The 24,972-nt window shown below is 37.9% G+C and overlaps 1 protein-coding gene across 1 annotated transcript in view; it reads left to right on the forward strand.

Moving 5' to 3' along the window:
• The window catches only part of Prss12 (protease, serine, 12 (neurotrypsin, motopsin)), a gene marked incomplete at its 5' end in the record, with an annotated part of 69,963 nt that overhangs the window by 14,442 nt on the left and 30,549 nt on the right, over positions 1-24,972 (forward strand). The window contains 3 exon segments of the mRNA XM_013515266.1: positions 6,454-6,604; positions 21,390-21,568; positions 23,266-23,407. Coding sequence (XP_013370720.1) covers positions 6,454-6,604; positions 21,390-21,568; positions 23,266-23,407 — 472 coding nt within the window.

A 24,972-nucleotide genomic window follows, 5' to 3' on the forward strand; every position in this document is an offset into this window, starting at 1 on the left:
CCACAAATTCCATTTTTAGTGTGTGTGTGGGGAGTTGCTGCCATGCTTTTCTCCCATGGTGGTAAGGAAGGGGTGGAGTCCCAGACTTCGTGTCTCTGCACTGCGCAGGTCCTGCAGGCGGTGGCAGTTCCTGAGGAGCTGCTGGCTGGAGGCTGGCCCTCCCGTGACCCTACGTGTGGTCTTTAAAATGAGTTGGTTTATACTGAATTCCTCTAGTCCCAGCATCGTTATGCCTTGTGCTGTGGGCTTTTGCTGGAGGAGAAAGTTTCATTATGGATAAAAGGATTCTTTTGGTCTGTTTTTGTGTCTGATTTTTTTCTAAGTGCACACACCATATGTTTTTCTTGGCCTTTAACATAAGAGGAGATGAAAAATATCTTGTCATGGAAAACATTATTATAAAAATGCATGTTTAAAAGACTGAAAAATATCTTTGCAATTTCCAAATATTTTGGATTAATAGTCAGTGGGTGGTGATAGCTAATATGATGATACACATGAAGAGGTGGAACCTTAATCTGCCAGATTTCTCCTGTCATTCCCACTGGGAAGATAAAGAATAAATACTCAGTAAAGACAAACCTTGAAGGCCTAAGATTTGTTCAGACTTTTGATGCTATTAGAATAGCAAATAGGGGTAAAATACTAGCTTAAAATTAATAGTACTTGATATTAATCAGGATGAAAGAAGGAATAATGCCAGAGCCTATAAAGTGTTATGGTGCTTGGAAATGTTAATTGCTGATTTTATCAATGAATACTTAGTCCTTCAAACAGCCATTGGCAGGTGGTCATATCACAAAAAAAAGGTTGATTTGATACTTTTCCCTTTGAAGACCAGGAGAGGTAATTAATTTGGATGCCGGTGTCAAGTGTCTTCCTTTGTGCACATACCCACATGTGCTTTTATTACCCCTGAAAATCCTAAAAGAATGAAATTTCCCATAAAGTATAAAGAGAACAAAAACAAGAACACTAGCATAATTATAGTGTGGTGACCAGTCTTTTGATTGATGAAAGAATATAAACTATCATCCCACAAACTTCCGATAAGCCCATCTGATTGCTTATATTGTCTTTTAGTAACCAACTTCTTTAAAACACAAGGATTGTACCATAAAAGCCAAGCGATCTAGCTTTATTGTCTTGAAGACACATTCCTGAGTGTTTGCTGTTTGGCTGATGGAAGCCTTAGCATGAAGACAATTCAGGGATTACTGTGTTAACCATATAAAGGTTGAATATCTTTAGAAGTAAATTTGTACAGATTAGAGGTTACCTGTAAAAGTTTGTGAATTAGATGAGCTACAAGCAGAGCCCCCCGTATGTTATTATTAGTTTTAAAATCTTGCTGGATCAGCTATATATAAGATTTTAAAAATGCAAATGAATTACCTTGTATTATTGTACTCAGATGTAGAAATAATATGTTTGAAAATGATAAACCAGAATGTTGGAAACAATCTTCAATCATCTGAACATTTCTTTTACACATACGAAGGTAGCCTAAGGGAGATGTGTAACACAGAATGACTTTTAGCTGAGTCCAGACACAAATCCAAGCCTCACTAGGTCTTTTGACACATTTGTTGCACAAAATCATCCAGATTCCCTTTTTCATGTTTCAAAAAACATGTCCACTTTCTTCTAACTCAGTCTCAGATGATAAAAGCGCATACCAATTGCTACTGAAGTTTGATTTTAAAAAATGACTGCTTAATCAATCCAAGTTTTGGTTTGTTTTGAACTCCTTGAAACACAATCTGGTATTTTTTTTCTTCTTTCCTTCCATAGACATGTTTACTGATTCCTTTTATTTTCAAAAATCCAAATGCTTTGATTAAAAGTTTTGATTACATTTGATAAAACTATCATCAATTACTGAATTTCCAGAGTGGAAAAAATAGCAAAACAAACCCTGTGTTTTCTGGACTGGGCCATATTCTTATTTATTAGAGCAATGTCTGTTGCCAAGGAGATGAGGAAAATATATTTCTTTGTGAAAAAGACATCTGGCAGGGTGGGGTGTGTCCTGTAAAGATGGTAGCTGCTGTCACGTGTAGCTTTTCCCATGGTAAAACAAAAAAATTGTCTTGTTTTGGTTTCATTGTGTTTTAAACATGATTCCAGATGATAAAAGTATCTTAGTTAAATCATTTCGAGTTTAAATATAGAAATGAGTCTGATTCATATTTGACACAAACTAGTCTCCAATATGAGTGCATTTAACTCTTTGAATTCGACTTGATGTTTAAATAGCATCTCATTTCAACATATTTTCTTTTCATATAATTTGGCTGTAGATATATTAATGATATACTGTATAATATATCACATATGAAACTTATTTTGGCAAGGAGAAATCATGATGGAGGCAAGATGGAAAATTATTTTGAATCTTTATGTAAAATACAGTCACTAAAACAAATGTTTTTTCTTTGTGTGATGCAGTATAATCATGGTATTGGGGTTCTTCAGGTTGTAGGTAGCACAGTTCTTAAAGAATGGATTCTTGGCTTAGATAAGGCTTCCCCCAAGCCCCATGTTGTGAATGTGGTGATCAGCTAGTATGGTTTCAGTTCGCAGATACGTATATGTTCATGTGAGTGTAAGTAGAGAAGGGAACACCTATCCTTTGGGGTGGATCACGGAATTTTAGGGGCAACAGTACATTTTAATGTGTCATCACATGCTTACAGTGTCACATTTTGCATTTTCCTTGGAGACAGTATCATGACCGGATGTCCCAGGACTTGAATTGCTAACTGCTAGTGCAGGGCAGTGGTTCCTGTTTGAGTATAATTATTGGGGAAGGGACTAAAAAACCTTCGAGCACAGGAGAGACCAAGTGCAGAGTAAGTCGTTTCTTTGAAGTGGAATAATGGAAGAGCATGGTGTGGGCGTGCGCTGAGAGCTGCAGTCGTCTGTGGAGGGGAGAGGAACCTGTTCACTCCTGACGTCCTGTTAAGTTTCTCCGTTTCTTCTTTCTGTTCTCCACCTTTTGGGTAAGATTACCTTGTCTAGTTCGTGTTCTGCAGTGCTGTTTTGAGGATGGTATTAATTGGGCCCAATAATCCACGGCTTTTGCAGCTAATTCCTTTTACTCTGTGTTCAGCCTAACTTATAAAATGTGTAACATTTTTCAAATAATAAAGTAAAATTTTGTAGATAATAATTATTTTTTCTATCATTCTATCTTCTTAAAAAATCTCTTGCCCTCTATAATTTATTCATCTATTATATTCTGCTTATAAATATAATTTTGAGGTCATTTGTAGACATATAAAGCAGGGGGTTTTGATAACTTAGAAGTGATCGTGAAAAGAGGTCCTCTTATAGTAGATTAGTTGAGAACATGAAATGACTTACCTGAAATCAGAGAGTGCAGACTCTCCCACAGGGCACAGTGGTTGATCTTCATTGAGTTTCTTTACTTTGGGAATTTGGTGTCTTGTCATAAAACCATGTGCAAGTTTTGGATGTAGAGGACACCAGCAAGCTAAATGGAAACATGTGGGGATTTTTATTTATCTATAACTAAAACACAAGCCAACTGTTTCACTGAATTCTCTCAAATGGTTCTTGTGAGTTTGTTGAGAAGACGAGGCTATCGGCCAAATTTTATTTGTGTGTTTTTCTATATTTTGACAAATACTTATCCAACCAGGAAATAAACTTCACACATTTGAGAATACAATGGAGCATAATTATAAAATGAGAGGCAGTATGTCATGAAGACTCTAGAGTAGCTGATTTCAAATTTCATCTTAAATTTTTTCATTTATTATTTTCCCTAAGCTCACCAAAGAAATAGCATATGTTGACTTAAAGAAACACATGCATTTTTTATCATTGTTGTATAATTCCAGGTTTTTAAGGAAAAAATAAACATCATAAATAAATGTCATAATTTGTGAGAATTGTGATTATTCATTATTATTTATGTTTATTTAGATTATAACATACAAGTACACTGTATTACTAATATCAGAATGCATTGGCAAATATCCACTGATTGACTTTTTGCTGTAAAACTCAAGCACACTTTTAATGTAAGTGTGATTATCCAGATCCCATTTACTGATAGCTACTTATAGTGTGGAGAATTAGAAGTGTATTTCATATGGATAAATGATTAGTAGTTGGCAAAGATACACTTCCTGATAAGGACTCACTGCCTTACTGCCAGACACGTTCTATTTTGTGCTTTTCTGTGCTTCGTGATTTGCTCAGACTGATTGTGTTGTGAGAACCGCGCTTCCTCCATCTTTAGCTTCCCAAGCCCTCTGTCCCTTTGGACTCGCTCTTTCAAGGGAGGGCCCCTAACTGCCCACAACTCTGCTCAGCTCCTTTGCTTCTGAATCACTTGGGGGGTTTCTTTACTCATTTTGCCCATATTCTTGGGCAACATCAAAGTTCTTTTTTTTTGTTTTGTTTTTGTTTTTTTTGAGACAGGGTCTTGCTATGTAGTAGAGGTTGGCCTTGAACTCACAGAGATCAACCTGCTTCAGTCTCCTGGGTGCAGGAATTCCAGGCAGGTACCACTACACCCAGCTTCTTCCTTTTTTTTTGAGGCAAGCTCTAACTGTGTGATCCAAGTTGTCCTTAAGCTTGATCGTAGTGCAGGCTGGCCTTGAATTCGTGGTCCTCTTGCCTCAGCCTACTGAGTGCTAGGATTGCTGATACCCAGAGACCGTAAGCTTCTTATGGGTAAGCTGTGTCTAGAACCCTCTTGAGTGCCCTGGGTATCAATTCTAGTGCCTTGTACATCACACATGTCTATATTGTTTGTTAATCATATACCCCTACCAATATTTATAGCAGCATGATTCATAATAGCTAAATCTTAGAAGTGGCTTATATGTCCATCAATAGGTGAGTGGATAAAGAAAATGTATTTATAGATGATGAAGTACTGCTGTGCCATAAAGAAGGATAAACTTGAGTCATTTGTAAGAAAATGGGTGTTCCTTGAGACTATTATGTTAAGCAAAATAAACCAGGCATGCAGACTTAAATCTTGCATGGTTTCTCTTGTATGAGAATCCCAAGATATAAGTAAAGAGCAAAATAAAAGATGGATAATTGGAAGTAGGGAGATAGAGCTTTTGTAAAATGGAAGTGTACCAAGAGATGGAGGGAAGATGGTGGTGGAGAGGGGAAGGGATGAATAAGGGATAGAGAAGTGTCATGCACATGACTAACTCCCCAGGAGGACGGCAAACATCGCCAATAAAAAATAAAAATGGAAAAAACCACAGTGGAGTACTTGGACACTGCACATTATTTTCCTCGCTTGGAATACATTTTCTGGATTTTTAGCATCACTTACCAATCCAATCAGTGAATAAACACTATAGGTATTACGTTCATGACCTGAAATACAAAGGTCAGAAGGAAGGGCAGTGTCTCTGTCCTCATTCTAGCTGAGGTTAGGTATCATTGTCAACTGATGTAATAAAAGACCACTTTGACCAAAGCAAATACTGTGAGGAAGCACACTGGATAATGTAGTAGGAAGTGGCTATGCCTGGGCAGTTGGGCAGGTTTCCTGGGGAAGGGACATTCAGAGATGATACGTGAATGATGAGAAGGACACAGCCATGTGATATCTGTGGGACATTATTCCAAGCAAAAGGAGCAGCAAAGGCAAAGACTGAGGTGACCACGAACTTGGAGTACTTTAGGGATGGGTGGAAGAGGAGGACCTTGTGGTTGTAGCCGAGCGAAAGGGATGAGGAGAGGAGGCAGAGAAGTCCCGAGATTGGCAGGGGCTGGAGACAATGGGAATGTAACCACCCGGGATGGGTCTTGGCAGAGGAAATGAGTATGATATGATTCATGTCCAAATGAACTCTCAATATCGTTTATTGGAGGGCCTGACTACAATAGCTATCATCAAGTTATAATGAATTAGATAGTAATTTTGACTTGATTTCTAGAAAAAGTATATAATTCTGTGCTGAAAACAAGTGTGTTATAAACATAAGTTCCACTTCTAATAATTACATGTTGATAATGCTCAAGTTGCTATAAATAAAATGTCTTCACCATAATACCGTAAAAATCAAACATGATTCCAGTAATCTGCAGCTTTTTAGTGTGTCTTTTGTGGTTTTTGATGTTGTTGGGGAAAAGTGAATGTAGACTATTTCCTGTGAAAGGCTAATTGTGTAATTCAATCTAGAGTCAATTGAATTGATCAAGATTACCATGATATATGTCAAATATACACGTTCATGTTCATATCACTACTGTGGCTTGCTGGGGATACAGCTGAGTGGCACAGCACCTTGCTTGGCAAGCACAAGGTCCTGAGTTCGATTCCCAGTACCAAAAAACTAGTGTGGCTTAATGAATATAATTGAGAATGGGAAAAACAGAATATACCTAGTTTTCTACAGATGGATGTAAACACCTATGTTCACCTTGTTTTTACTTTCACACTGCAAGGCCTATCATTGCCTGTCATTCGCCTCGCTGGTGGCCGCGGCGTGCATGAAGGTCGAGTGGAGCTCTACCATGCTGGCCAGTGGGGGACCATCTGCGACGACCAGTGGGATGACGCGGATGCAGAAGTGATCTGCAGGCAGCTGGGCCTCAGGTTTGTTTTTGCTGTTCTTGTTTTTTCTTTGTTAGATTTTTTGAATCTATTATTTCCATATCCAAAGGCAGGTGCTGTTTGTTTAAACTGCACATTTCCGTGAAGGGAGAGAAAAAGGTACCTTTGATCTTTGTACTAAGATGTAGGCACCCTGAAGAGCACTAGTACTCTATAGATCTAACCTGCTTGTGTCTGAACTAGAGTGATTTTTTGTCCTTAAAGATCTAAGATTTCCTTACTTTTCACTAGTAACTTTCATTTTATGCCAGCTAATGGCCAGCACTGTCAACTACAGTGACTCAAAGTCATTTCATGAAACACTGGTTGTTTGCTTGCAACTGATGTTTAACTCCTGTCTCCCAGATATCATCTAAACTCTTGGATTTACTTCCTTATTAGTTAGATAGGTGTTTAGACCAAAGAAGGCTTAGTAACATACAAAGGAAGTCATTTCTGTGTAGGGAACGGAAATGAAGCCTGTGCAGTAATGACAGCAGCATGGAAATCAGCACTCCGTATTGTCTCAGCTGTGATTGTTAGAAATGTATTAATTTCTCATCTCCTAATTCTAATTCTTCTCCGATGCTGAATGTTAGTATAATAAACGTAAAAGTGCCTCTAAATTATACTAAGGGATCTTTTTAAAGTTAATAGGTTGCTTTAAATTTTTAAAACATTCCAGTTAGCACTTTGTTCAAAATCACAGAAGAGAGGAATAAGAAGATCTGAAATGATCACAGTGTTTCAGGATCATCGCAATGGAGACAGCGTGGATGCTGCTTTCCATGCTGCCGCCTTCATTCCTTGACACTGGCACATGAGTTGTAACCTTGAATTGTTTGTACTCAGGTTTTTTGCAGTTATAATTGTCCCCTCTTTTTTAGGCCTGTGTTTATGTTTGTGTATTTTAAAGTAAAATACAGATATTTTAACATTTTGTCTCTAAATACTTAAGTATACATGCCTTAAAAATAAGAACACATCCTACAATGTCAAATTATCATAACAAATAATACGATTGGTACTCCTTCATAATTTCATCTAATTCTTCAGCATATTCAAATATTCACAGTTATGCCTACAATGCTCTGGACAGATGGTTTGTCTGAAGCAGAATTTTGTCCAGGACCATGCATTATATGTGAATGTTATGTCCCTTAAATGTCTTTTTTTTTTTTTTTTTTGAGGCAGGATTCCACTATGCAGTTGAGGTTGGCCTTAAACTCACTTGGAGACTGTCCCATCTTTTGAATTTGTCTTGATTCTTTTTTTTTGGTATCACTGAGTTTACTGCTATGGTTCTTGTAATTCCCAAAATTGGAAGTTAGGTCCAAAAGCTTGATTAGGTCAAAGCAAGCATTTTGGCTAGAAATCATCATAGGTGGTATGTTTTCATCTTTCCAGAGTCATAGAATTGCTTTTTCCCCATTGGTGAGACAAAAATTGAACATAGGTGAAGTTGTATCAGCTAAATCCTTCACTGTGAAGTGATACTTTTCCTGTGCAACAAATTCTGGGATTTAATTGCTAATTTTTATTTCACTCATGAAATAGGGGCAAACATGGCAAAACTTGTATCAGGAGGTTTTACTATAATTACAAGTAGTATTGATTACTGGTGTGATGATCTTCTTTGGATGGGTTCTTTCAATCAGTTCATCTTGAGAAACTCATTACTTGTCAATCTTTTCAGACTAAATTTTGACAATTCTGACCAGGTTTCTATTTCAAAAGAAGTTTTATTGAAGTTTCCAGGAGTTGCAGTCAGCGTAGCTAAGATTATGAGCATGCACTGGACTCGGGAAAACTTGGATTTGAATGTGACTTCTGGAATTAAGAAAAGTTACAGAACATCTCTTACAATTTTCTTATCTATAGTGTATTTTCTAATTTATAGTGTGTAGTGACTAGGAAGTAGTTAACACACGTAGTAAGTATATAATATACAGAGGCTGTCTAGGGAGTCTAGAGACTCTTATATTTAAAAGATGTTATTATTTTTTTTTATTTAAAAGAGTAAAAGAAGGATAACATAGTAATAGGGAGATTTACCAAATTACAGACAAAGTGGTAGGACAATATCAATGGTTGTTATTTTACCTATTGGTATCTTCAAGATAGTTTCTCAGGAAAACAAATAGACAAATAATAGTGAGTTACAGACAAAAATGGTAGGAAATTATCAAAGGTTGTTGTACTATACTTTGGTTTCTTAAAGGGGTTTTTAGGGAAAACAAATAGAGCTATACATGAGTGATCAATAAATAATCATTGACTATTTTCAATGGTTGTTTTTGAAAACACATAGTAATAAACATACATCCATTTACAAAATAGCATAGGAACAATAGAAACTTTACAGAGTTATGGAGAGATTGGTAGAAAATTATCAATGGCTGCTGTAATACATGGTGGTATCTTCAAAGTGGTTTCTCAGGAAAACAAAGATATGCAAGAAAGATCTAACAAGTAGTTACAGCCTAAGAATTGTGAAAAATAGCAGATTACCTCCTCATCAGTGACTCCTTTCACTGAGGTGTGACAGCTGGAAAGAAGGCCAGGATTGAAAAGAAGGACCAAGAGACTAGCACCAGTGTCCAGCAATAGGCTGTTTACTTTTCCCTCTATAGTCATGATTATGCAGGGCTCCTCCTTGAAGATAACGGTCTGGCCAAGGGGAGAAGGCAGAGTATGCCCTGGGCCCCTTCATTCCTGTTGGACCAGCTGGTAGGAGGGATCTGAGCTCTGGGGCCTTCGCTTCAGCAGGTAGTCCAACCTCTAGTGGTCACCTTTACAGTCAGGGCATGGCCCAGGGGGCTTCTTAGGGCAGTCCCTCTTGAGGTAGCCTGGCTTTTGGAAGCAGTAGCAGATGAATGTAATTGATGAGTTCTTCTTGGGGCCCTGAGAATCAGACTTACAGAGCTATTTTTTCTTGGTCTCTTTGTTTTCTCTCCTTGGCCTCCTGCTCTTCACGGCTATAAAATACTGAGGAGGCATTCTTACTAACATCTCAAGTGAGCTATCTGGAGCAAAAGCCATTTTTTATATCTTTTTTCTACTATCTGTGGCTGACTGAGTAATAAGCTTATCTTTAAGAATAGTTTGCCCCACTACTGACCTGGGATCCAGTATGCTTTATCAATGCCTCTTGTCTAAGAAAGCAGAGGGGTGTTCTGTCTAGCCGCCCAGCACACTGGGATCCCACAACCACTGAGTGTTTCTCCCCAACCATCAACACAGGTGGCAAGAACATGTGGATGAAGTCCTTGGCCCCCTAGTCAGTCTCAGCACCATCACATGCGAAGTGTCCCAGGCAGGTAACCTAGACACATACCTGCTCCATGAAGGAGGTTCTTCAAAATCTGAATATTGTGCACCCATGTAATCAGTGAAGTCTCGGTGCAGACCTCTCCGGAGCTCCACTCGCTCCTCCACCACAGCCTGTACAGTTAGGGGAAGAATGGCCTCCAGGGGGCTCCCCGGGTGTTGCGCAAGGTCCTCCTGGTTTCCAGGTCTCGAATGGCTCTCCTGTCCCCAGTCAGCTCGACCTCTGAGTCATTGGGCATTGGTATTCTCGTGTTCTCCGAGTCCTTGTTCATCAGCTGCTCCTCCACTGACTCCGGACCTTTCTGGCTCTCAAGGGCAGGGCCAAGAGCAACCCGCCGAGTGGCATGTTTTCCCAGAGGTTTCTCCATGTCAGGATGGTTCACACATGTCTCCGGTGGGCCTATTGTGTCAGTGCTTCTCTGTGGCACGGCATTTCTTGATTGCGTGGTGGTGGCTGGCCCGAGGGCCGGCATGTGTCTCCACGCTGCTTCCTGGGTGCCTGCGCGGCCGGGTGCACTGGGCCCCCGAAGGGCTTAAAAGATGTTATTAAACAATCAAAGAAAACTGGTGGTGAGATCATCACACACCAGTCCTCTATCCAGAATCTCTATTTACTTAGCTGTATCTATGAATTTTATATTTTGAATGAATATATATCTGTACTTACAGAGTTATCAGTTGTATATGTTCAGTGGTATGCTAATTAATTTACATGTTAATTACTAAGAAATCTATTGCTTTGCCAAAAATATAGAGAACTTTGAACATTGTAATAGCTTGTTAATATTACCTGACACAGTAAGAATTATTCATCATTCTACTATTTTTTTTTTTTTTGGTACTGGGAATCGAACTCAGGACCTTGCTCTTGCCAGGCAGGTGCTTGTGCCTCTGAGCTACATCCTCAGCTTCATTATTCTAAATTTAAGCTGTAAGGCTTTTTTCTCCTTTTCCCTTTGGCGGTACTGGGGATTAAACTAGGGGCCTTCGTACCGTGCTACACGCCAAGTTCCCTTTTTATTTTTAAGACAGAGTCTTGCTGAGCTGCTAAGTTGCCCTGTCTGGGCTCAAACTTGTGCTCCTCATGCCTCAGCCTTTCAGAATTCTGGAGTTATAGATGTGCATCACCATCTAATTCTTTTATTACTGATATATTTCTGTGAAAAGGCAAGGCTTTGTTGCTTAGATAATTGCCTATCAAATTTAAACAACACCAAATGTTAAGTATATTTACACTTTATCAAATTTATTCTAAAAGTTCATGCTGTGATGTAGAATTCTTTCATGAGAGACACATACTGCTTTCACTTGTATAACTACTTCTTACACAAAGACTATTTTGACAGCAGTAGTCTCTGACACATAGAGAAGACAGAGAAAGAAGCACAGGAATATCATTAATGCTGAGCACACACCTGGGTGAAGTGTTAACCTCTCTCTCAAGCCTTAGGACGTTGCTGTCTTTCTATAAAAGGATTCATGTCTGGAAAAATGATGAAAAGGAAACATATCTCCATACACGCAAGTAGGGTAGTCAGCTTCCAATGACTGTGACACAGTACTTCAGATAATGAACTCACAGAGGACAGGTTGATTTTGGCCGGAGGTTTGACCACGGGGTCAGTTGGCCTCTTTACTTTTGGGCCTGTGGTGAAACAGAATGCTGCATGCTGCAGGGGGAGTTGCTCACCTCATAGCCAGAGGGTGAAGATAGGGAGGAAGGGGAGATAAAGTCCCCTTGAAGCCACATCCCCAGTGACCTGAGGCTTCTCACTAGGACACACCTCTTAAAGCTTCTGTTTCTCCTTGGAGCGCCGCGCCTGGGGACCAGGGTGTTTAACGCGGGAGTTGTTGAGGGACACTTATCCAAACCCTACCAACAAGGCTACAGAAATCTTCAAGCTGTGGTAACATTAAGAGTGCAGTTTCACAGAGATAAATTTTCATTAAAGGCACTCTAACACTGTGAGCTGACACCATTCATTTATCTTTCTTTCTTTTGACTTTGTAGTTCTCTCATAAATTTGCATTAAGGCGATATTCTACAACTCCTCTGTCTATAATTTGTTTTGCTTGCTTAAAGGCTAAGTACTTTCAGATGAAATAGTTTCTTAATGGTGCATGATTGGTGGCAGACAGCATAATTGTTGCTCTGCTCAATTTATGATTCGTTCTTCAGGAAATTTCATCTCAGACTTACTTGCTTTGTTGAGTTCTCAGAAGGAAACTACGTCATGCCTCCCTGAAGTGGTGGTTAAAATTTCTTTGTGAGATGCTCTTTTGTTGACCTTTACCTTTTAAGGATGTCTGCATATTTTGATAGTTGGCAAGCTTTCTAAATACAAAAGGAATTATGGTACTTAAGATACGGAAATCTGATTAACCCACTACTTGGGTAAAGAGGAGGAGAAGAAAAGGAAGAAGTCAGCTGTTAGAAAATTAGATAACGAGAATGTGTACGATCCCAGTAGCCCACTGTTTCACTTCTTTTTTTTTTTTTTTTTTGGTACGAGGAATCGAACTCATGACCTTAGGCTTGCCAGGCAAGTGCTTAAGCCACTGAGCTATACCCCCGGCCTTAGCCCACTGTTTCAAATGGAGACAGTTTAGTGTTCCTTTTTGTGTGCTTAACTTTAAAAAGTATTTCCATTTGTCATTAAAAATTCATTAAAGCATAGCTTAAAACTGTGACATCCCATGTTATTTTGTTGATATGCCATAACTTACATAGGATTTTAAAATTTTGGAAACTCCTTCCCTCTTAGGTTTTTTTCTTTCCTTTTGTTATACAGTTATTGTACAGAACAAATTTTCTTGAGTAGCCAAAATAAAAATTCTTCTGGTGTAAATTGCTTTAAATTTTTTTTTTTATTTTACTGTTCCTTAACATTTTTAAACGTTTTTACAATAATGATAGCTAGTACTTGGAATTATTGATCAGGAAAGAGATCCTCTAACAGAGAGGGAAGTTAGGCCCACTGAGATTATGCAAGGTCCCTGAAGTTGAGCTTTCAGTGGGAAGTAACCTCTGGAGGCTTATGACTCCCCTAATTTAGGACTTTTTTTTTTCATCCTACACTGCTTGGAAAATGACCATGTGTGAATAAAAGTAAATACAAAAATAGGGCTGAAAGAAACAGAGTGGTCAGAAGCGATAATTACTTTTTTTTTTGTTTGTTTGTTTTGTTTTCTTTGGTTTTTCTCCGGTACCAGGAACCGAACTCACGACCTTGCACCTGCCAGGCAGGCGCTTTTGCCGCTGAGCTAAATCCCCAGCCCCGCGATAATTACTTTTAAAAGAAGATGAAAATGAACCTGCGTTAGGCAGGCTGTTGTTTGATTGCCATGCCCTTCAACTGAGAACGTCCCGGGAGGCTGGATTTCAAGTCAGCTCTTGTAGTCAGACTTGACATCTAGTAGTGGTATAAAGCTGGGCAAATTATTAAATTTCTGAGCTTCAGTTTTCTTATCTATAATTTGGGGATGGTAAAATAGTGGGACCATAGGGAGGAGTCCATGAATTAATAAACAGAAAAGGGCTGTTGGAACAGCATTGGGTACATAGCCAGTGTCATTATTGGAGATAGAGGAGAGCTTTTTCCAGAGAGAAATCTAGGCTATTTATTGATCATTATAAATGGGTTTTACATCCATGGTTTATGAGTATCACAAAATGACACTTGCGAGAAAGAACCAATCTTTTATAAACTAATTAATTATCTTATACAATCATCTGGATAACTCTGTTCTTTCTGCCTCAAAGTAGTAGTCAAGCCTGGGGATTTAGTTGGTCAGATACTGCTACTTACTTGGCCTTTGTGGGAGCAGTGGGGACCAAAAGGACAAACTTTCTATCAGTACAGTCTGATTAGTTAGGCTTAAGAGTGTTTTGAATAAGGATCAGACAGAATCAATCCAGTATGTGTTTATTAGGCATTGCCATTCGGTAGGTCAAACGGCTCTACATAGAAAATAATAACTCAGTGTATTCTATCAGAGCACACTACTACACAGATTTATTCTGTGGTCAGGGAGTAAGAAAGTAGGCAACACTAGGACTTTTATCACAGATGAACTAACTGGCTGATGTGGAAATAATTTCCATAAAGGAATGAAAGAGAACACAGTTTTATTGAGTTTATACAGCACTTACTTTGACGTTTCTGCTCATGAATTTGCTTGCCCCAGTACTGTAAGATCTCTTTGGGAGCAGAGTCATCAGTTTCTTTGGTATTCCCCTGAAATCAGAATTGGGGCACAAGGAAATCATAGTGACTGACTGAAGGAATCTGTGGGTATGTAATATTATCTTCTTTTTTTGTTTTGTTTTGTTTTGTTGAGACAGGGTCTTGCTACGCAGTTCAGGCTGGCCTTGAGCCTACTTTGTAGCCCAGGCTGGTCTTGAACTCCCAATGATCCTCCTGCCTCAGCCTCCCGAGTGCTGGGATTACAGGCATGCGGGGCACCACACCAGATTAATATTATCTTCTTAATTTTTAAAAGCTAAAAAATGAGTTGGACAATCTTGTTTGTATTACATCATAGTTTCCTCATAAAAAAATTTCCTCCTCAGGTTTATTCTATTTCTTTATGATTAGTTTATTATTCTTAAGCCTTTTTGTGATCATTAAAAAGATATTTATAAACAATGGAAGATACAGAAATGTAGAAGGAAGAAAACGAAACACAGAGATGGCATCTTCATAGTGGATTTCAACAGAGAATTTTTCACAGGGTTACTATTTGAGGCCAGTACTTTCCCAAAAAGGGGCACAGTTCAGAGGCAATTAACTCGGCTTTTTGCTTTTTCCTAGAACTGTATTAAACAATCATTAACATATCTGAAACACAGGATAAGCTGGTTACCCACTCCAACCTACCTAGAGTCACTGTCTGCCAAAGATGATTGTAGGTTTTTCTCTGCCGGAAATGAGCCCCCAGACTCAGCTTGTCCTTGCAGATAACAAAGCACTCAGACATTGAGAAATCTCAACAAGGCTTTTTACCCTTGCAAAAGAGTGCAAGCCTAAGGTAGCAAGCACACAGAACAAAGGAGGATTCCCCCTCTTATCCCTAACACTGTAAGAGCAGGTGACCTTTTCTTGGCTGGTTTGGAAGCTCACAATCTGTCTGGACCCGTAACCCGAATCAAAGATGGCACAGGGAGAATCTCAGGGGTAACTGAGGGGAAGGGAAAGGAGTGTGGAGGGGAATGTGGAGAACAGAAAATCCTTGGCCCATGATAAGCTATCGTGGGTTTGTAGCTGTGTTCCCAGGATTGGAATGAGTGTGCGTTTTCTGTCCCTTAGTGTGCTGAGGAAAGGCTATCTAGGATGGGCTGGAGTCCAAGATGGAGTCACTCCTGTTTGATAGAAAGGACAGAACTTACTGTTTCCCACATCTCAGGGAATAAAAGTCTATACTCTGTTATCTGTTAACCTAAGCATTGCATGAAAATGATATTTTTTTAATCTTAAAAATGTGATAGGAATACTACTTTATTATAGTGAGTTTGAGCTTATTCTACGGTTAGTGACTATGGATATTTCTTTTTCTGTGACTATTCTGATCCATTCCAGTACCCTATTTTTTTTCAAGTTGACTGTTTTCTTGTTCATTAAAATGGAATAATAAGTTATCACTATTAAGTGCCAGATTATCTTGCTTACGGTTCCATCAGATTGCAAATGTTTCTCCCGGACTGTTGGTTTACCTCTGACGCTGATTCTGATGTATTTTACTATACTGTAGTTTTCAGTTTGCATGTCATTGAATTTAACTTTTTAAATTTTTATATTCTGACTTCTGGGTTTCCTAACTGTATCACTGTCTTGCTCAGGAACTCTTCTCTTACACCCAATGTTATAGAAACTGAGTTCCTATCGTTTTAGGCAAGTAACTTTATATTGTTTTGGTTTTTTGTTTTTGTTTTTGTTTTTCGTTTTTCTTCCGGTACCGGGAATTGAACTCATGACTTTGCGCTTGCCAGGCAGGCACTTTGCCGCTGAGCTAAATCCCCAGCCCGTAACTTTATATTGTTCTTTTCTTCTTGCTCTTCCATCTCTCCTTCCATTCTCTCTCTCCCTCCCTCCCTCCCTGCCTCTCTCTCTTTCTCTCTGTCATCTTTAAACCATCTGGATTTCCTTTTTGTTTCTGTTGAGTTTGGGATCAAATTTCATATTCTCACATATTGGTCCCAGGTTTCCTTATAGCACCTAATTGTGGCTCAGTGAGTTTTATCCACTGAACTTTTCTTTAATAGACTTTTTCTTTCCTGATATTTATCTCAGAGCAAAGATCCAAGGAGGCTGTTGGTCTGCTTTCCTGTCTGGCTTGTCCACGAGCTGCGTCAATCATTCTGTCCCTTTCTTTTCTCCCCCTCTTCTGGTTTTTAATTCTCAGTGCTCTCTAAATCAGGCTCCATATTTGCTTTTATTTATCTCTCTTCTCTAGAGCAGTGGTTTGCAAACTTTTTCAGTGAAGGTCAGATAGTAAATATTTTAGATTTTCCAACTACTCAGCTGTATCACTGTAGCACAAAAGAAGCCTTACACAATACCTTAGGAATGACTGTGGCTTCTTTCCAACAAAACTTGATTTTTGAAAAATGAAATTTGAATTTCATTTGATTTTCATGTGTTACAACTATGTTTTCACTTGAATTTTGCTCCAATCATTTATAAAATGTAAAACTAGTCTTAGCTTATGTGTCCTGTAAAAACAGGAGGCATTCTGGATTTGGCTTGTTGGCTGACGTGTGCTCTGTAGGCCCCAGGTTGAGCTGCTTCTCTTCTAGCTTGAATCTTCCCTTTAAAATGGAGCCAGGTCCTAGGCACACAGCTCCAAGCAGTTCCCTTCTTTGAACCAATATAAGTGTATAAAGTAGCATATTTAAAACAACACGTTATTCAACTCTCCCCTTTCAAATTCTAGAAGTTATTTGCAGTGTCTACATACATTTTGAGTTTTATTTTATGCGGGTTAAACAGCTTCCCTATTTAATGCAGTACAAATGTTGTGTGGAAATTACTTTCTTTTGGGAGAGGATATCTCTTCTACTCTCAGTACCACTTGAGTTTCTTCACAACCTCGTAAGCAACAATTGCAAGATCATTTTTCTTAAACAACCATTTTTCTAAAACCTCGATGCTTTCTTTGCACAAAAGATTTTGTTTAGTCAGGCGCAGCAGTGCGCACATCATCTCAAGGATCATGAGTTTGAGCCCAGCCTTGGTGACTTAGCAATTTAGCAAGACCCTATCTCAAAACAAAAAATGGAAAAAGGCTGGAGATACTGCTTTGTGCACAGGATCTAGGTTTAATTCCCACGAGTGGGTGGTATTTAACTGACTACCTTCATTAGTTAAATATTTTATGTGCATCAGGATACTTCACATTGTTTGCCTCTGATTACTGATGTCTCCCCTACAGGAGCAGTTAAGCAGTAAGCGATGCGGGTTATAGGATAACGACCTTCTGAGCCATCAGTAACAATCTTTAATAAAAAATGCATACACCTGTGCAACGCCTTATAGGCTATGAATTACCTCCATACATATTCTTTTTAAGTTACATTCAAATAAGTAAAACAAACTTACAACATTATGGTCAAAAACTGATAAGATTCTTACTGCTGCTCTTTAATTGTTGGGAGGGAAACTCCTTATCATAAGTGCCGGAACAGAGACGGGAACCAACACTGAGCAACTGGTTTGCATTAGTTTGACTCTTACAGCTCTGCAAAGTAGCTGGGTTTTTTTGTTTGTTTGTTTTGTTTTTTTTGGGGGGGGGGCGGAATTTAGCTCAGTGGCAAAGCGCCTGCCTGGCAAGCCCAAGGTCATGAGTTCAATTCCTGGTACTGGAAGAAAAGACAAAAAAGTAGCTGTTTTCATCCCTTGTTCAAGAAAGGCTTTGGTAACTTTCTGAAAGTAGCGCAGCTTGTGGAAATTAGAGCCCAAGGCTGAACCACAGAGTCCGTGTTTCTACAAATGTCTCTGCAAAGACTCAACTTGGAAAGAAAAAGCACAGTTCTCAGTGCAGTAGTAACCACCTGTTCCCCGTGGTTTCACTTTCCTTGGTTTCGGTTACCTGAAATCTGAAAATATTAAATGGAAATTTCAGAAATAAACAACTTGTAGGCTTTACTTACTTATTTTTCAGTGCTGGTGATCAAATCCTGGGCCTCACACATGATAACCATTGGTAAGTTTTAAAGTGCCATTCCTTGGATTAAAAAGATGTATTTTCATACCGTACTCATAAGTGAAAGAAACCAGACTCACATGTGTAAGCATCATATTGTCTCCCTGTGTGAGAAACTGAAAGTAAATAAGGTCTAAAATGTACAGTCGATATTGTGAAATGGGAAGATATTGTTCAAAAGGAAAGAGAAACTGGGATGGAAGAAAGGGGAGAGGACAGAAGGGAAAAAGTAAAAACTGCAAGTCAGTTATACTATTAGTGTCACTTCGTTCTTTGAAAAGGGAGGTTTGTGCTAGTATCAATTTGAGAAATTTTAATTTTTGTATCTTGTACTCTGAATAATTACTTTAAGATAACAATATGCAATAGATTAGCTTGTTATTCTACTATCATTTTGTTATGAAATTTTGTTTTACCTTTTTTCCATAAAATAAAAAAATAAAGTTCCATTCTTAGTAGTGGGATTAGTCTTGTACTGTTCTACTCTGTCCTGTGCTGGGTGTGAATCACCCTTTTGTCCTGTATATCCACACTGTATACACTACCCTCCCATAAGTCACTTAGTGGCCCTCTTGATAAACAGAATTACTGTCCTCTACCACAGTGCTTGTGTTCAAGTAACCCTTATGTAGCCCAACACTACCTCACAAAGCCTACCTCATTTATTATGAGATTCACTAATGAATTATGAATAATAATAATTTTTAATTTAATATTTAAATTATTAATAATAATTTCAAATAATTCATTAAGAATTTATCTCATGTAAAGCATTGTATCAGGTCATAGAATCACAAGAAGGTGAGTACAGTTAATATTTTATAACAAAGATATCACCTGCACATATTTTTTACCATAGTATTTTGTCACAATTGCTCTAATTTATTTTTATTTATTGTTTCTTACTATGGCTAATTTATAAAGTTTCCTTTATCATAGGTATGTATGTCGAGAAAAGAAAACATATTATGTATGGGTTTTGTAATATCTACCATTTTTGGCATCTACCGGAAGTATTTTTATGTATTTCTCATAAGGAAGGCACTACTATATATATACAGATAGGATCTTTTCTATTGTGCTCTTCTGAAGGCATGTGGACATACTTTAAAATAACTGAAACCTTCATTTAAAACAATTCTATTAATTGAGCATTTATTTCTTCTTGCCAATAGAGTACAAATGACTTTCCGTTCTGTCATTACATTTCCCTTAGGAAAACAAATTCACTCATGAAATTGAGTTATTTTGACAGTATAATTTGTGATAGGTTTTCCTTGTTGTCTGCTTTAGGCAGGCTGTGTTTATCTAATTATCTCTAGATATTATTCTTTGATACTTGTTGGGGCAGACTGCTGGGAGCCCACTGTTCCACAAATGCCAGACAGTGATTTAAGTGTTAGGATTCTGAATTTTAAAATTTTGACTCCACAAGTACTTTTCCTTTCCTCAGCTCACTTCAGACCTCCCCCTATAAATGTTCTTTTATCTTTGCCCTTGGTGCACTTTCCAAATTTTAAATGGAGAATGGGCCAAGTGATAATGGAATACACATTTCTTATCTTTTGTTGTAAAGGTACTTTTAACTTTCAAATGTTTTGTACTTTTAGATGTGTTCTCTTAAAAGAAACTTCCATAATATCTACTAAAATTAATTAAGCAAATTCTTTTTTAATCACAAAGTTGATTATCTAACACTTTACCATTACTGGAGTATTACAATCATTTAGGAAATATTTTTCCTTCAATATATTTTGATTGCAAATTTTCAAGATAATTATAATGCTGTGAGAAATAGATATGTAAAACAATGGGGAACAGATGCAATACCATTGAAAGACAAACTAAACAAACAAATGTCATAGTCTAAAAATTCAAAAGTGAAAAGGGGGACCTGGGCATGAAGGAGCACCCCTGTAATCCCAGCACTTGAGCGGCTGAGGCAGGAGGACTGTTGTGACTACGAGACCAGCCTGGGCTACAAAGCGAGCTCAAGGCCAGCCTGAACTGCATAGCGAGACCCTGTCTCAAAAAGACAAAAACAAAAACAAAAAAACCCCAGAAAACCCCCAAACCCCCAAAACATACAAATAAACAAAAAAAACCCCAAAAAGTGAAAAGGGGCTGACATGCAGCTCTTATAGTCATTAACCATTTCAACTGGTGACTGTGACCATGCTCACTGAAATCCATGGTCTTAGAGCACGGTATCGTTTTAAATTGTAGGAGAAGGAAATTTATTATGAATAAATTTGGATGAAGATGTTTTTGTTTGAAACTGGGTTAGCTACAAGCAACAGAGGACTGAAGATAACAGAAACTTAAACAATTTAGATATTTATCTCTCTTTTAAAAGACCAAAGGTAGCTAGCTCCAGGGTAGTTTGGCGATTCTGCAGTCAAGTCAGCAGGGCCCTGAGCTCTTCCTTGAGGTTCTGTCCTCATTAGTGTGACAGCTTATGGCCCAAGGTAGCTTCTCAAGGTCCAGCCAGGAAGGAGGATCAGCAGGAAGGAGGAAGTGGGACAAGGCCCGTACCAGAAGGGATATCTGACACTTTTCTACCTAAATATCGTTGGTAAAAACAAGTCATGGCACAGAGTTTTATTTTGGGATGATGACAACAGTTCTGGAATGGATGGTGCTGATGGTCGTACAGTGAGTGTATGTAATGCAAGATACTCTTAAAATGGTTAAAACTGTATGTGTTTGCAAACAAACTCGGTCGTCTAGAAGGAGGGGGAGGCTGGGAAATGTGGTCTTTATTTTGGATAGCCACTAGCTTTCTCAAAATCTGAAGTTCCAGCCAGGTGTGGTGGCATGTCCTTGTAATCTCTGCACTTTGGGAGGCTGAGGCAAGAGGACTGTGAGTTTGAGTTCAACCTGGGCAACTTGGCAAGATTATGGCAAAATAAAGAAGGGCATAGCTTGGTGTGAAGGCACTGGGTTCAATCCTCAGTACCAAAACCAAACCAAACCAGAACAACAAAACCAATGAACAAGTGCGGTTCCATTACTGATGAAGAAAAGGCAGGCAAATACTGGGGATGCCTACCAGTCTTTGAAACATGTCCAGTGGCAGAAAAGATAAAGAACAACAAGTAAGTGTAAAAGAAATACACAGTCGTGCATAGCTTATGGAGAGAACTGTTATGGGGGATTCATTAATATGTTTTTTCCAGAAACAAAAGAAATACTGCAAGTCAAACTAACCTTTTGGTGTTGAGTCCAGAATTCTTGTGTTCTTTTGTTTTCTCAGTGGCATTGCCAAAGCATGGAATCAGGCATATTTTGGGGAAGGATCTGGCCCAATATTGTTGGATGAAGTACACTGCACTGGGAATGAACTTTCCATTGAGCAGTGTCCAAAGAGTTCCTGGGGTGAACATAACTGTGAGCACAAAGAAGATGCTGGGGTGTCCTGTACTCCCCTTACAGGTAAGGGCTTCACCCCTCTTAATATTCCAACCCTCGCCCCAGCACCGCTTGGACTTGCCACGCCTTCCTTTCTCCTCAGTTCACATAGTATTACCAAATGAACATTCAAATAAATACATTAAACGAAACCAAAAAAATCAAACATAAGCTGTATTAAAATGCTATCTCCTTATTCTAGGATGTTTCTGAGTTTTTCGGTTTAAGGTCATAAAGTTCTATAAAGCTAGATTAAAAATATGACTCTGTTGCAATATGTAGTACATAGTAATCAAAACCAGTGTGCAATGATAAATTTCACATATTGTGTGTTATAATTACATGTTTAGTTAATTCATCTATTATCCAATCTTACTGTCAGAATGTGTTTATAGTTGGAATAAAACTGTATTGATGTGATTGTTGATTAAAGCACACTATTAAGGAAAGCAAGTTAGCTTTGCTGTGATTAATGTTCAGACAATTCCAAATTGCAGCATGTCTGTCCATTTAGGTCATGTATTATAAGAAGGGTTTGTCTGAGTGGAAACTGCTATGTGTGTATGAACTTACATGTTTAGAGGGAAGAAGAAAAACTATGAAAGAGAAGTTGCAGCATCGCAAATCCGTTGTTTCTGGGTCAAAGTTAACTTGAAGAAAGATGTCTAATCTTACTTTAAGAAAAATCAAAGCATCTTCTTAGGCCCTACAAAATATTGAATTTACACCTTTTTATAAAATCTACACTGATGTTTTTATTAGTGGAATGAAACATTTACGTACAATAGAAGTTTATAATTTATGCTGAGCTAAGCTAGAGCACTTTATTTTCTTCAACTGCCATTTCCTCCGCTTTCAAATGATGAGAGTCTTGTGTTATTGCTAAGGTGGTCAGATGAGGTAATATGTGTCACAGTGCTTTCCAGACAATAAAATACTTTATTAATAAATGGTTGTTTCTGTGAGACATTTATTTGCTTTAAAGGATCCCAGAGAGTCATAAAAGTATGACCTTTACCCAAATTATTTATGTTTCACACGGGCAGGGAGATTGAATTATTGCAGATGGAAATGGTTTTTAAATTAACTTTTAAATGAAATTTATGTTACTGTGCTTCTGCTTAGAATCTTTTAATAGGATTCTTTGGAAATTAATTATTTATTGATTAATAAGATTCAAATTCAGATCTGTATTATCAATAAAAGAACAGAGGCAAGGCATGTACTCTAGTTTTTATAATTCATGAATGCCTAAGGAATAATAAATGCATTGACGTGAAAGATGGTTCTTTATCCAGAATAGCTTTTTCTGTCTTCAAATTTCAGTATTTTTTATTTGCAGTTAAAAGTTTGAACTATTTTCAAGTTGCTGTGTTTTCTTGCTTTTTAAATGTGTAGAACCTGTATTGCTTAGATTTATGGAGACTGCAGTTATGGGAAATTTCCTCAATATTATTTTAATCTAGAAAAATCAATATAGATTGCTTAGAATTTTATCGGAATATGTTTTTGCACTCCCAGAATAGGAGTATAAGTATTAGGATGGATAAATGTTGTGGCCAACATCAGAGACAATGCGGTGACCTCAGGCTAGTGAGGACAGCTGTCAGTTGAATAAAAGGCTGAGCCGGAATATGACAGCGCTTCTGGTAAAATGAAAGTATTATTTTGCCTTTTTTGAGACTTGATTTGCTTAGTCCTGGTGCTTCCTTCTTATGCAGATGGGGTCATCAGACTCGCAGGTGGGAAAGGCAGCCATGAGGGTCGCTTGGAGGTGCACTACAGAGGACAGTGGGGCACTGTCTGTGACGATGGCTGGACTGAGCTCAATACTTACGTGGTTTGTCGACAGCTGGGATTTAAGTAAGGTCCACTGAAATGAGGCAGCTGAATGCCAAGTTATACCTTTAAAAGTCTTATTGTATAGTTAATCCTTACTTGTAATTTTTGTCATACTAAAATACATGTTCTCTGTCATCTGTTTATCCTCTGTCTACCTTCTGTTTCCTATATACCTACCTAACCTCCTTCCTATATATGGACGTGCAACAAAAAATCAGTGACATTTTCTAAGATGATAAACAACCACCACCTGCCATTTTTCTCAGTTACCTTTCTTATTACCAGTGCTCTTGAATAGATTGGTTAAAGCCAGGGGTGACTTGTAGGTCCTTTGTGTCTATTCAAGTGAGACTTTGAATGGTTGATTTCATTCCCAGACATCACTACCAAGGGATGTTGGTAGTTTTGACATCACTGGGTCTAAAATCGCAGCAAAGTCCGGTGTCAAATGGTTTAGTATTGCATTATTTCCTTTCTCAGAATGGGAGATAATTACCACTCTTATTTGAGAAAAACAGCTCTCTTGTCATGAGATGACCTTTAGAACTCGCCTTTAACCTCACTCACTCAACAGCTGAGTATCAAACTTTGGGTGATGCATTTCATGTCACATGCATAATGCATTCCAGTGCAAAGTAACTGTAAATAATGCCTGTGAGCTAAATATCTGAATGACGACAATGAAGGGCCATCCTTGTTTTTCGTATTTCCACTTAATGCTTCAAGTAATAGTCTCATACTTGAAGAAATTGGCAAAGTATTTCATTTCAGCCTGAGCTAATTGCAAATATTCACTAAACCTTAAAAATATGCTTTTGTTTAACCTGAGCAAAGCCATGTTTAAACATTTATTCAAGTAGTATAAGTCAGAAAATTTGGAAAAAAGAAAATTGAATAACTATTCACAAATTTTCCACTTTTACACTATTACAACTTACATGTTCTATCATAACTTGTCTGTCTCCCTTCTAGCCTGTGTGGTTTTTGAGGGAACAGTCCTGTCTTCCTTCTCACTAATCTCAGTACCTAGCTTTGCAAACTCAAGTCATCTTTCAGTAAAATCGTGTATAAAAGAGTTTTCTCTTAGAATTTAATTTTGGTCTTCTTTGATCTCAAGTTCTGCCTTTATATCAATTTTAGTAGTGGATGTAACATTTTTATACCACTTTTTTTACTTTTATATTGCTATGCAGTCACAAATGTTAATGGTAATGTAATATGTATTGAATGGTCATATCATAATTTACTTAATATTTAGATTAGTTTTTTAGGTTAAAATATTTCATTTTCCCAGCTTAATTATAAATAATGATAGCATGAAGATAAAAATGTACCTAATTTCCCCCTATTTTGAATTTTCCATGTGCAGAGAAGTTATTAAAAATGACTAGGTCAAAAGATATGACATAACATACAAATACTGACATTAAATTAAGTAATCAAATTAAACTTACTCATATTTAATTTAGCTAATAAAATACATGTCATCTTACATTTAAATGAATCTCTGTTACACTAACATTTGTACCTTGTATTTACATGTTTAGGAAAATTCATAAATCCCATTATTTGCCATTTATTTCACT

Source organism: Chinchilla lanigera, unplaced genomic scaffold, assembly GCF_000276665.1.
Source record: "Chinchilla lanigera isolate Chin_1 unplaced genomic scaffold, ChiLan1.0 scaffold00027, whole genome shotgun sequence".
Lineage (NCBI taxonomy): Eukaryota > Metazoa > Chordata > Mammalia > Rodentia > Chinchillidae > Chinchilla > Chinchilla lanigera.